Source organism: Sus scrofa, chromosome 1 (genome assembly GCF_000003025.6).
Source record: "Sus scrofa isolate TJ Tabasco breed Duroc chromosome 1, Sscrofa11.1, whole genome shotgun sequence".
In the NCBI taxonomy this organism is placed as follows: Eukaryota; Metazoa; Chordata; class Mammalia; order Artiodactyla; family Suidae; genus Sus; species Sus scrofa.
This window is the reverse complement of record NC_010443.5, coordinates 256,600,211-256,614,483: the sequence shown is the minus strand read 5'-3', so window position 1 is coordinate 256,614,483 and position 14,273 is coordinate 256,600,211. Positions and strand designations below refer to the sequence as shown.

Genomic DNA, 14,273 nt, shown 5'->3' with positions numbered 1-14,273 from the left:
ACACCAGCCTACACCATAGCCACAGCAAAGCGGGATCTGAGCCAAGACTGCTATCTACACCACAGCTCATGGCAATGTCAGATTCCCGACCCACTGAGCGAGGCCAGGGATCGAACCTGCATCCTCATGGATGCTAGTCAGATTCGTTTCTGCTGCGCCACACCCAGAATTCCCAATCAGGGACAATTTCAACTTCTGACATCATGGAGATGAGACCAGTACCTCCATCCCAGAGGAGGTTCTGGCAACAGATGTTTCCAGGCTTTTAATAATAAAGCAAAACTTTCATTCACTTTAAATATTAATTTCTCCTAGCAATCAATCATTTATTTCCTGACCCCCAAACCTACGACATGCCTACATGGACCAAGTGCTGTGTTGGATGTTGCAGGCACTCGTTCAGAAAGATCCAGAACAAAAAACACAACAAAATCCCTCTCCCAGGCTGCTTCCCTTCCAAGTTTCCCTCTTCTTGGCAGGAGAGCAGAGAAGGATCAACACTTCACAGGCCACACTCACCTTTCAAAGAAGTGGCCGTCGATGGGTGGGAACCACTCCAGCGTCACGGAGTCAGTGGTGTGGCTCACGATCTGGGGGGCGAGGGCAATAGGCGCCGGCTTCCTGGAGGGCTGCCAGCTCTGGTACACCAGGTCCAGGTAACAGTGCATTCTGGCGACTTGATTGGGCGTGAAGGAGTCGGTGCAGTCGTCATCTGCAAGCGGGCACAGGGAGAGATAAGAGCCTGGCTGCACAGGCGGGCGGGTGAGAGAATTATGATGTCTCCTGGTGACCGGAGAGCCAGCACCCCAGCCCTTGCCAACTCAGAGCTGGCCTCTTCCAGTGCTCAAGAGCTAATGGTCTGTGAACAAATTAGTGCAGTCATCACTTCTGGAGACAGGTGAGAGGGAACCGGAGGAAGTAGAGGGTGGATGGAGCTGAAAAGGCACGTCTGAGCCTGGAGAGGGAACAGCCCAGAGGTCACGGCTAAGGACAAAGGCAAGACAAGCTGCTTTCCACAGACCCAAATCCACTGGCCAGTGAGTCACACATCCCTTTATTCCTCCCCTCCCCCACCATGCATTCACTCTCTCTCATTCACCCACTCGCTCTCGACTGTTGACTCACTCACTCATTCTTTCGTGAGCCCACTATCCTTCACTCATGTCTTCACATTCATTCATCTACTTGTTCACTAATTCTGCTATTTGCTGATGCACTGACATTGTCTGTCCAACAAGCCTCCTTGAGCAATGACTGCATATTCTCTGCTCTAAGCTAAGGGCCATGAAAGCTTAATACATTCGGGCCCTTGATGAGCCACCAGCCTAGTTATAGAGTGAAGGTCACTTTGGTCTGTATGGATCGGGGTAGCTATGAGGCCATTCAAGGCTGCGATGCTGACCAGCTGCGATGGGAAGGAGACAGCATGTTGGGGAGGGCAGGGAACCAGAGAGGCTTCTGGAGGAGGTATCGGAGGTCCACCAGACCGCAAGGCCAAGACTGGGAAAGAAAGCTGAGGATGGCCTGTGCAGGGAGCACAGGCCAGAGCATCAGGTAGACCCAGAAGCAGTCCAGGACAGTGGCAGGAATATGAGGACAATGATGCCTTCTGCACAGTGCTGTCACCAGGGCATTCACTGTGTGCTTAGCATGAGGCAGGCATGGGGTACCGTGCTTTGGACGCATATAACTCTCCCACTATTTCTGGAGTAAATATTATCATTTCTCCATTTTACAGGGAGGAAATTGAGGCTGAGAGAGGTCTATGTAGCTACTGTTTAAAGAACCACAGAGCTGGGGGTGGAGCTGAGATTCGAACCCAGGCAGTCTTGACCCCAAGGCCATATATCTAATCAGTATGAGAACTCCTTTCTGAGCATACGTGAGACCTTGTATGGGCAGGTATCCTGCAGGTGCTTGATAAACAGGAGTTGAGCCTGAGCCCGAGGGGGCTGAAATACAATCTCCTAATGTCTTCAGATCTAATGACCTTCAATTCTACTCTCTCTTTTCTAGGATGCGGAATGAAGGCCATGACCCAAGACTCATCCCCACAAAGAGAAAGCTTGCCTCCTATCTCTCCCTCCAACGGCTTTATTCAGCTGCCCCCGGGGCTGTGTAAGGCACTGTTTTGGCTGGGTTTCCAAAAACACCACTTCCCAGAGGGGTCCGCCTGGTCAGGGCTTCCGCAGCTGGGCCCCAGACGGAGGAGCACGGGGCTCGCCTGATCTTAAAATAAACCCGCCACTGGGAATCCCACAGCATAAACTCACTTCCCCTTATCAAACAAACAGAAAGTAAGTTTGGGCAGGTGCTGGGCAGTTGGACATGACCTTGCGAATCTCCTTTGGGAAGGAGCAGGGGTGTCAGAGGGTGATCCCCAGAAGCTGCCTCTGATCCCCTTAGGAATTTTTGACAGTTTCCCTTCCAGCACCCTGGAAAAGTCTTTCATCCATTTGGAGGAAGCCGAAGAGCTGGGTGTCCCCTAGTAAACAATGTAAAAGAGTGACTAGTCCCACAAATCCCTCTCAAGCCCAGATACCTCCATGTAACTCCTTGGATACTAAATAAACATTCTGTGGGTCCCCACTGCTTGGAGGATAGAGTTCAAATGCACCCATTGGTCTAAGAAGGACCACATTTTCCTTTCTTACTATGAACTTTGCATTTCCTCTGCAAAACTTTGGAAAAGCCACTGAATAGTGTAGAGGCAGGAGAAGGGCCTGATGGGTAAGGAAGTAGGGGCTGTGTGGTTAGATTGGTGCATGAAGAATCTGGTGGCAAATGGGCACGTGCTTCTGTGCGCATGGTGCCTCAGTTTCCCCATCTGTAAAGTGGAGATGATGGTGATTAACAAGAGTGCTTATGACTGAACACTGCTGAGGGTTAAGAGAAGGGCAGCACCAAGAACTATGGTCAAGACTCAGTAAATGCTCACAGTCTCATGCCTGGGAAGAGTGTGTGCACACGCACACTGACGTGCGAGTGTCAGAAAACTGGAAGCAGGAGAAAACCCAGAATGTAAAATATCCATTCTCTTTGATCTAGCCACATCACATTTAGGAATTCAACAGAGAGATATTCATGAACAGACATAAGGAAAAACATATGTAGAGGGATGTCTTTTGAAGCATCATTTATATAGTACAGCTATTAGAAATGCATCCGTCTATTCATAGGGGGTGACTCTGTATGGTAAGGCACATGCAGAGAACAGAATTCTAATCCATCATTTCCCAAAGAAGGAAGTAACTTTATAACTCAGGTCCCACAGGTATAAATTGGCCACATTTAAATCAACCCCACTACCTGGCGTTGTGGTGAGGATTCAAGGAAGTAGAGGACATAAAGTATTTACCAAAATGAATGGAGGAGAAAAATCAGCATTTCCCTTTCTACATTCTGATGTATTTGCTTTTCTTCCCCTAAAGAAGTATACTTTCCTCTTGTAACTTAAAAATTAGCCATTTCCATGTTTGTCAATAAAAAAAGTTTGAGGCATTCCTTTCCTGACTCAGAGGTAACGAACCTGACTAGTATCCATGAGGATGCAGTTTTGATCCCTGGTCTTGCTCAGTGGGTTAAGGATCCCCTTGCCTTGAGCTGTGGTATAGGGCACAGATGATGTTCAGATCTGGTGTTGCTGTGGCTGTGGTGTAGGCCAGCAGCTGCAGCTCTGATTGGACCCCTAGCCTAAGAACTTCCATGTGCCACAGTTGCGGCCCTAAAAAACAAAGTAAATCAATTAAAAAAAAAATTTAAAGGTATTTTGAAAAATAGATAGGAGATAGAACCTGGTAGGAGCACAGAACTGTATTTGAACTTTACCGGTGTAGTCGGAAAATGTCCTTCCCAGGGTAGCTTCCTTAGGGGCTGAGCTGGTACTAGAATCTTGGGTGAGATACCAAAGGCTTTCTGTTTATCACAAACACTATGCCTTGATGAGCTTATGTCTGGGGTCAGCTCCTTCTGCCTTCCTGCCTCCACAGGCTTTACCTCCTGACATCCGTGGCCACGAGGTGCTGGTCTCTAGGACTGGCTGGCTCATCTTGTCTCCAAGCCGAAAGACTGGGGGGAATGTCAGTATTCTAGGAGCCTGTACCAGTCCTCATGCCCTTGATACTGTGCCCTGAGTTTGCTAACCTAAGCTTTCTTCCAAGAATGTATTTCCATTGGTAGCTGTTAGATCACAGAGCGTGGAGCTTCAGGGCCTGATCTTAGTACCTTCACTCCCTGTGGAACCTTGGGCATACCGCTGACCCCTGTCAGCCTCCTTTCCACCCACTGTGGAAAAAAAAAAAAAAATCGAATCCTGATGCCACCTGCCTCCTACAGCTGATGAAAGCATTTAACAAGCTAACCCATTTCTAGTGTATGAATAACTGAGATGCCCTTTGCAAAAGTCCCTGTCTTTTTGTTGTTTTGAAAAACAATGATAATAATAGTAACAGCACTAAAAGACTATATTCACTGTAGAACATTCAGAATGTGCCAAGAATGCTACAAAGAAATAAACATCACCCTAAACATTACCTTGAGATAATACAATTAATGTCTGGTATACGTATCTGTGTATGGGTAGATGCATGTGAATATCTACAGTGAATTGCTAGAATTATCACCACAAACAAATACACACACACACACACACACACATATGCCAGGTCTTACATTATACAATAGGCTCTGGACTGTTTTCACATTCAATAGTGAACAAAGAATCCTATTAAGTGTCATTTCTAGAGCATTTAGTTACGGTACCACGTCTCTCACCTGTATGATTACACCTACTGTCACGCCAGGTAAGGCTGATTACCCCTCTACGGTACCAAGGAAGTAACAGGCTCAGAGAGAAGTGACTCGCCTCAAGTCAAAGGCTAGCACACAGGGGATTCAAGTTGGTGTCCACACTGCAAACTTCCTCTTATTCAGCGTCTTTCTCTGTTTGTGCCCCTCAATGCCGGCTCCATCATCTTCAGTGACCACATAATGTTCTATCATACGAGTGCCTCGAGATTTATTTCAGCAACCCTTTCTCTTTGGATCTGTTAAGAACTTTCTAATTTTTCACACATATAAGCATTTCTCGTATATGCCTGGCAGACAGTAAATGCCTAATGAACACTTGGAGAACAAAGAGTGCTAAAAACATTCTTAGGAGTAACTGTTCAAACACATCAACTGATGTATTTCCTTAGGATGTATTCCTTGGAGATGAGACTGCTGGGTCAAAGCACATGTGCCTATTAAAAGGGACAGACAGAATGACGGTGACTGGACACCTGCTCCCGTAGGCTGGGGAGGGCATGGTTTCCGCACTCTTGAGCAGGCTGGGACTGGAGGATCCTCTTGGTGGGCTCCCTATGGCCTGTTATCTTCAGGAGGTAGAGTCTGAGCTGCTGCCCTTCCATCCACGTGAGGATAGCCAGCCGCTCAGTGTGACCACACTCACCTGGTGCTCCACCAGGCTTGCCTTCATCGCACGCCTGGTGTTTACTTAATCTGAGCCGCTGGGACTCTGAAACTCCCCAGTATCAGAAAGGGAGCCAGATAATTATTGCCTAAAACACAGGCTCTGTAGTAAAAGGCTTGCCTTGTTTTAGCCATGTGACTCTGGGAAAGTTCCTTAAGCTCCCAAACCAAACTTTCTGCATCTATAAAATGGGCGTGATAGTGATGGCACTGACCTCACTGGGTTATTTTGAGGATTCAATGAGACAAGCGTATGTACTATTTCCCACAGTGTCCAGCATGTCACAGGCACTCAGTAATTACTGCAGACCTGCCACCAGTCATGTCCAATGAACTCAAATTCAGTTCCTCAGTCTCATTCACCAAGTTTCAAGCACTCGATAGCCACAAATGGCTAATGGCTACCACACTGGGCAGCACAGACTCAGAACACAACCATCTCTGCAGAAAGCTGGAGCACCCAGGAAGGAAGGCACTTGAAGCAGCTGACCCGGCAAGGTCTCCACTCTCTTGCCTTGACTGCAAAGCCCCGTGCATGGCTCTCCCCGGCCCTGAGAACCCAATGCTGTTCTGCATTTTGAATTTCATCCAGCTGCTTTTGTCACCTCATCTATCAGAGAGCCTAAGGAAAACAAACATTTCAAAGCCCGTGGTCGCCCTGAATATGCTTTTGCGGGTGTAAGTTTGTTATCGTAGCTCAGTGAATTAGTTCTGCTGTTAATGGGTCACTGAGCTGAGGGGTTCCTTTAAAAAAACAACAGTAAATCAATCACCCTTTAGATCTGTACAGAGAGGAACAAAAAAAGGTTTAGTTTATGGGGGTCTGGTAGCGAGTGGCAGCTCCCGGCCCCTAAGAGGCCGGCAAACTTCCAAACTCATGTTATTGTTTATTTTCCATGTGCGTTGAGCTGGCCAAGGAAAGGTGCTATAGAAATGGAACGTAAGCAGGGCTCTGCGAGGGGGACAGGGCACCGGATGTGGGATGCAGCCTTGGCTGGGAACGGGAGCCCGGTGGGAATCTGCTTTTGAGGAAATACCCAGTGCTCCAGGCTTTTTCAGAGACCTACACCTAAGGATCATTTATGGAGCCAAGGGCGGGTACTGACCCTTCGAGAGACGCCAGGTGTGAACTATATGAACCTTAAACTGAGGAGATCAGCATCCCAGACGGGGAGCCAGGAGGACCCACTGGCGATGATCACTTTCACTGGGTTGCAGCAGGAAATCCTCTCTTTGAATGCAGATTGAGGCGAAACCCTGACAGAAATGGAGAACTGTGGGAAGGGGGCTCCCCTGGTTCAAGTAGAGATGGAGGCCTAGAGTCATGCTCACACAACCATTCCACTCAGGGCAGCCCCCTATTCAACAAAAGCATCTGTGTGAGACAGAGTTCAAAAACCTGGGTCTCCTTTGAAGAGCAGCACAAGAGTAAAAGAAAAAACAAACAAATAAACAAAACTTGGAGTCAGATGTGTGACCCAGGGACGAAGAATTTGACCAACCTCTGTGTTGCCATCTGCGAAATGGGGTAGTTCCTACCCCATAGGTTTTTCATGAGAATTAAATATGGTGGTGTGTATTAATGCCCTATGCACAAGAAAGTTTATTCAGGTAGAAATATTGTTTTATATACCTGTTATTAGAGAATCAATTCATTTTCTTCCTGTACTGCCTTTCTCCTTCCTTTTTTTTTTTTTTTTTTTATGGCCACACTTGAGGCATATGGAAGTTCCTGGGCTAGGAACTGAATCTGAGCTGCAGCTGCAACCTATGCTACAGCTGCAGCAACACCAGATCCTTTAACCCACTGCAGTGGGCCAAGGATTGAACCCATACCTCCACAGCAACCTGAGCCACTGAAGTTGGATTCTTAACCTAGTGCACCAAAGCAGGAATCCCCTCCCTTTCTTCTTCTTCTTTTTTCTCCCCCCCTTTTAGGGCTGCACTGGCGGCATATGGAAGTTCCCAGGCTAGGGGTCGAATTGGAGCTGCAGCTTCCAGACTATGCCATTACCACAGCAACACCAGATCTGAGCCACATTTGTGACCTACACCACAGCTCATGGCAATGCAGGATGCTTAAACCACTGAGTGAGGCTGGGGATCGAACCCGCATCCTCATGGATACAGTCAGGTTTTTAATCCACTGAACCACAACAGGAGCACCCCCCCCTTCCAAACAAACTTTTTTTTTTTTCCAAGCACCAGGCCTTGTGCTAGATGCTGAGAAGTTATTGAAGTATTAGAGGCAATCTTTGTATTTACTGAACTTGCTGCTTAGGTGGGGGAAAGAGGACATCTAAATTGAATATTATAATAGAATCTGATGGGGGGCTACCACGTGCAACCTTGAGGATAGTGTCTTACCCAAGAACTCTTGGCTTAGGGAGCCAGTGCTGAGGGCCGTTGACCTCCCTAAAGAAAGGACATCTTGTTCTAATTTGCCAAAGATGTTATAAGGGCTAGAAGTGGCCTTGACATATGCTAAAAGGAAGTGGAGAACATCTTAGAACCCAAAGAGTCCGTCCTTAACACTGTTACCCATGGTAGATAAAAGAGCTTTGAAAGGATATATGGAGGGGGAAAAAACATATCCATCTTATGGAATAATTTCCTATTTGCAAAACCAAAAGCAATCTTTTTTTTTTTTTCTGTAATAAAACAATAAAGGTGCATGTAAGAGTTTTGTGCTCTCAAAAAAGTTTCAACAACCACCAGCTTAGAAAATGACAGCCACAAAACTAGGAGATATCTTGGAGATCAATTCCAAAGATTCCATTTTCTTGAGGAAAGTGGAACTCAGAGATGGGATGTGACAGATCCCAAGGCATTAGGTGACCTTGTGGAAGACCGAGGCCTTCTACCCAGGCTTCCTGATTTTCGGTCCTGGTCAGTTTCCTAAAGTGTCTTTCTGAGCATCTCCCAGATACAACATCTTCCCGGTACCCCCAAGGTGCTTGTGGAAGGAACATGATCTCCACTACTTGGAGATGAAGAATGGTTGGGATGAAGACACCTTAGGGAAGGTAAGTAGCTTACTCAAGGATGCTCTGAGCCAGGACTGAAAGCCACATCTGACATCTAGCCCCTTGCACCATGCAGAGTGTGGGGCCTTACCTGCGTAGCTCATGAAGTTGTTGTAAGGAGTGTTGAAGAAGCTATTAAAGCCACAGGTGTCATTCCCTGGCCCAGGGTCACCACAGAACTTATGTTTGGGGGCTGGGTTGGTGTCACTGCAGAGGTCTCCGGTCTCGAAGGAGGGCTCTGTCTCCATGCAGGGGTCACTGCAAGACTGGATTTCGGAGATGCCTCGAAAGATGTGATAGAGGCCCAGGCTGTGCCCAATCTCGTGGATCATGGTATGGGTGTGCCCAGGAATGCCATAGAAAGATGGATTCAAGACGATGCCACCTGCAAAGGGAAAACAAGAGTGTCAGGCAAACTGGGCACCCTGCTTCCTGATGCAAGAATCCCCAAATCAATCAAGAGTAAATGGGGTGCTGCTGGAAGTAACCACAGGCTTCTCCACCCTATGCCTCCTCCGCTGAGAGCTGTTAGGACTTGTGATATGAATCACTGCTTGAGTAGGAAGGAGTCCCAAGAGTCATCTTGTGCAATCCCTTCATGTTTCAGTTGAAAACACCAATGCCTAAAGAAATGAGGTAACTTATCCAAGGTGGTTTCAAACTACCTAAAAGAAGGGGCATGGCTAGAATTCAAGGGCTCTGATTTCTGGGCTGGCAAATGCAACCTCTTCTTAGAAAGTAAGGCACGCCCTAGTGTACAAACATCCCTATATGCCTCTGTTGAAACGAAGCCCTCAAGGCCAGACACCTTGGTTCCGGTTCTCATTTTGCCTTTACCAACTCTGTGAGGTTGAGCAAATCGACAGCCATCTCTAAATCCCATTTCTGTAGCTCTGGACTCTGTGAGGATGTCAATTCATGAAGGCCAGCACCATAGCATGCTCACCGTTATAACACTGGTCATAACAGCTAATGTTTCTTGAGCATTTACTATGTAACTGCAGGCCCCGTGCTTAGTGGTTCATGTACTCACACGTGTTCATCTCACTACCCAATGAGGGGGACACTGACTCACAGCGGGGTGAAGTAACTGGTCTGTGATTAAATTAGGAGGTGGGGAGCTGGGATTTGAACCTGAAATCCTTGGGTTTCAAAGCTAAGGCTCTTAATCAAATCTGCTAATGCCTCCCACAGGGCCCAGAATATAAATACGGCTTCTCATTAAATGTATGTTGCATATCTGCTGAACAGCGACCCAATTAAAGAGGTTTTGAGAGGTCTAACTGGTCATGTGTAAACAGCCAGCACAGCACCTGACATACAGCAAGTGCCTTACTTCTAACTACTTGCTACTCCAAATGTACCTCAAGAAAATCAGCACTAGCATCACCTGGAGGGTGATTAGAAATGCAGCATCTCAGGCCCACCCTAAACCTTCAGAATCAGAATAAGTATTTTAATAAGAGCCCCAGACAACTTGCCTGTATGTCCTAGTTTGAGAAGCAATAACCCACCCCATGTCTCTTAAAAGACTGAATGTTTCTTAACATGGCCAGAGATGGACCAGATCTCAGTAAATTCAATGGGTACCACGCTTCGATATTCATTTTTAGGCACTGGAGAAATACACACCGGCTGGCAGAGAGAGTTCAACTGGAAAAGGCAAGTGTGTTTCAGGGAAGGTGAAGATTCAAGTCTTGAACAACCTTCAGGCAGTGACCTTAGGTACAGAGCAGCATCTCAGAAAAGAACGGCAAGGACTCAGGGCCTTGTTGATTTGTACTGGCGAGCCTGCAGCAGGCGTGGGGGGAGTGTTATCTCAGACTGAACTGCCAGGAGGGTGAGCTTGCTCAGCCATGGGGCTCACGGTGCCTATTAATTCTAAACCGCTCAGAGCCTTCCAGCACGAAGATAGAGATGTATGAGAGGGTGTGTATGTGTGGGGGTGTGCATGCGCGTGTGTATGTGAGAAGGGGCAGGCAGAGGCAGGGAGGAAGAGAAATTGAGACAGGAAATCTCTCTCAATTATTTTCTGTCAATCACAACATGAAACACAATCTCCTTCCCACCCAAGGCTTTTTCCAGGGATGGTGGTATAACAGCAGGAAAAGAGGGTTAAAAAAAAGAAATATGGTTCTAATAAATTGGGTTGGATTGGGCCTACTGCAGAGGAATTGCTTGTGATCACACGTCTTGGGATGGGGAGGTGGCAGCCTGGAGGACAGCTGGCGTTAGCCTGACATGGGTTGCAATCATCATGCTGTTTTGTACTGGCTGTGTGACCTTGGCGAAGTGGCTCTCTATCTCTGGTGAGCTCTAAAGTAAAGAGCTACCATAGTGCCGATGATTCGCTGTTTGCCTATAAAGCTTGAACTTTGAGGTAAAATGGGGAATTGGTGGCGGGGGCAGAGGTGGCGGGGGGGAAGAGACGGGCAGGACCCCACAGGTATTTCCAGGAATAATGACAGACTGCAGACTTAACGTCCAGGGCTGGCTCTGTGGGTTTTACCTCCTCCCCTCCCAACTCTCCCCTTTTCACAGAGCGACGGCACAGAGCTTGGGTCCTGTTTCACGGCTTCTCTTAAAAAGGTGAAATAGCTCCAGGCTGACATCATCCTGAAATACTATAACATGCTATGGATTTATAGCCTTCTGTATTCCTGGTCCTGAGCCAGTCTCTGAAATTCGTGGAATTATCAGGAGTATTTTTTTTTTTTTTCTCTAACTTTAGAAGCCGCTGTTCAAGCCTTCTAAGACGCTGATCGTGACCCTCTGGGTTGCTCTTCCAAGTGGACAGAATTTCAGCACTGAGAAGGGTCCTTGGAGGCCCTCTGCTCTAACCTATTCATTTAAAATCTGAAGAAACTGAAACCTGGAGAAGGAAAGAGACTTGCCTAAGGCCATCCCGCTAAGTTAAGTCACAGCTGAGAACAACCATGAATCATGGCTCTGGGCCAGCAAGGTTCCCACACATCATCCAGGCCTGTGATGTAAGCTAATCAGCTGCAGCTTGCCTAAGCGGCATGCTCTCTTTTGCTCAGCCCCCGTCTGTCTAGGTCTGCCTGTCTACCCATCCATCATCCCTCTGAGGGTTTCCCAACAACAGCACTACTGATATTTGGGGCCGGGTAGTTCTTTCTTGTGGGTACTGTAGGAGGAGATCCAGCAGCATCGTTGGCCGCTTCCCACTAGATGCCAGCAGCAGCGCCCCATTTGCAAAATCCAAAAATTTCTCCAGACTTTGCCCAATTTTATCCTGGAAGATAAAATCTGCACCACCCCCCCACCCCAGTTGAGAAGCATGAGTTAATTATTTTTGTATCTATCTCTATTTACACAACCACATAGAGGGATCTACGCATACACACTCACACAAATTGGTTTCACGCTCTTAAAAACAACTAGGAGAAGATAGTGGTCTGGAGGGAACTGAAGTCTAGAGTCTGACTCAACATGACTTCATTGTTTGAAGTTGCAGAGTCCCTCATCTCTAAGATATTGTGGATTTAGAGAAACCACTGGACTCTGGCTGTACCACCGGGAGACCAGACAGGCCAGGGGGAAGATCCAGCCCTGTCACTCTGCTGAGCCCTACCATTTCAGAGGAAGGTATCACTGAGTCATCACCAATAACTGGTGTAAATAACTGGAACATTCTATCAAGGGGAAAATAGCTAAATTAATCACAGTGCACTCACTCAATGTTTTGTGGCCATTAAAAAAAAAACAAAAACAACCTGTCTTCAGGGAACTAGACATAAGCCAGGGAGATGCTTTCCTCTTGTGATGTTAAGTAGAAAAAAAAAAATTGGGGGTGGAGAGTAATTAAGAAGACTGGCAATGGGGTAAAATGTAGAGAGCATAATATTAAGTGAAAAAAGAACACACCATTGCATCTATGCTATGATTTCAAATAAGCACAGGTTAAAAAATGTATGTCTACATATAGTCATATACTAGAAGAGAACGTGGGAAAATGAAAATGAAAGAACATGAAACAACAATGACAGTGAAACGATGTTTGCTTACAGGGCCTGGTGCAGAAACCATTGTCATATCTGCCTCTGGGTGACTGGTTTGTATAAACATGTGTTGTGTTTATAGACATGCATAATTCGAATGTAAGAAGAGTTCCTGGTTGGTGGGTGGAACGTGGAGGAACAAGGAGTTCTTACAAACTGTCTCGCCTCTTTGGTGTCTTTCAAGCCAACCCATGACTGGCTGGGCCAGTACAATGTGGTTACCATATTGAGAAGATATTTGCATGAACTAAGAGGCAGGGAGTATAAGGAGAAAGCCTCAGTGAATAGAGTTGGAAACTTAAATTCCAACTGCAGTGCTGCCACTGACTTGCGTGTGACTTTGAATAAGCCTCGTTCCCTCTCTACATCTTAGTTTCTCCATCAGCAGAACAGGAGTCGCTTTTTTTCAGAGCACTGCTTGATGGCTGAAATGCTAAAGAGCTCTGAAAAATTTTAAAAATGGTAAGTAAATATGTTATTCACCATCTCCACCACCAGCACCATTCAGGAGCCCTCACCACCACCATCATCACTGCTAAATATATGCCTGTACTAATAAATTTCCTCCTGGAGAAGTTTCTAATTCTCACCTAAGTGCATTAGGGCCTCCTTGTCCCATGGCCAAGTGGCTACTCCTGCCAATTCCTCCTCGGAGGAGTTTGCAAAGAAGATATTGAGATGTGTTGATCCATCCAGTCTAAGAATGTTCTTCAGCTCATTAACATCCAAGTATGCTCTGTAAGAGAAAAAGAACCTTGGCTGTCATCACCATCCAAAAAGGGTCTATTCAGATAACAGATACTCCCAAATTAATTGAGTCACTATGTGCCAGGCACTTGCCTCAGCACTTTATACATATCACCCCGTTGACTTCCCCCAATAATATTATATACCATATAATAGTATGGTATTACAATATTACCAAGTGAGATGACCCCAGTTTATAAAGAAAAAAAATTAGGTCCTTGAGAGTTTTAGTAACTTGAAGATCGCTCCACTTAAAAACCATAGCAGAATTCAGTTCAGATCCCAGATTTATCCAAAGTTAACATCTGTGCCCCTAAGGACTCGGCTATATTGACTGATGACAGGGCAACATGATGTGGATACAGATCAAGAACAGACCATGGCAGGAATGCCAAACATTCTAGTCTTGGCTTTTTCCCTGCTTCATCCACTCAGCATGGACCTCGGACCACTGACTTGGCAAATAGAGAGCTATGCTAAGAGGCCTGCTTTGCACCTCCTTTCCAGTCTTGCAAGGAGGTGTTGTCACTCTGTTCTCAGGATAAGCAACGTGTGGTCTAACGTGATTAAACAGGTTGCCTAACACTGCAGAGTGGGATTTCAAGACCAATTTGATCTAGCTTGGAAGCACATGCTCTTTTCAATGGGGTGTCATCTGCCTCCCGTAGATAATTCTGCATTCTGTAAGTCTCTGTTTCTTCGTCCATGAAGTAGACGAAGGGATATTGTTGTATTGGGGGTAGCTGCCATTGTAGCTATCTAGAACATAGACTGACATATTTGCAAAGTACATTAATTCCCCAAGCTACAATCATCAGCCCTTTAATACTCTGAACAAACATACATTGGAGAGAGAAAGAGATGGTCTTTGGAAAGAGCCTGGCATAGCCTAGGTGCTCCATAAATGAGAACTCTTCCCTTGTGGAGTATGACTCTCCCATCGAAACAGTAAAGCTAACATGTCACATCAGTCACAGGCGTATTAGTGGATCATTTTCTAATAAAA

General features: G+C 46.4%; 1 protein-coding gene across 1 annotated transcript in view; it reads right to left on the bottom strand.

Annotated features, from left to right (window-relative positions):
• PAPPA (pappalysin 1) overlaps window positions 1-14,273 on the bottom strand; it is a 240,318-nt gene that overhangs the window by 170,330 nt on the left and 55,715 nt on the right. Inside the window, 3 exon segments of the mRNA XM_001926753.7 lie at window positions 520-712; window positions 8,590-8,883; window positions 13,111-13,256. Of these exon segments, the coding sequence (XP_001926788.5) occupies window positions 520-712; window positions 8,590-8,883; window positions 13,111-13,256 (633 nt within the window).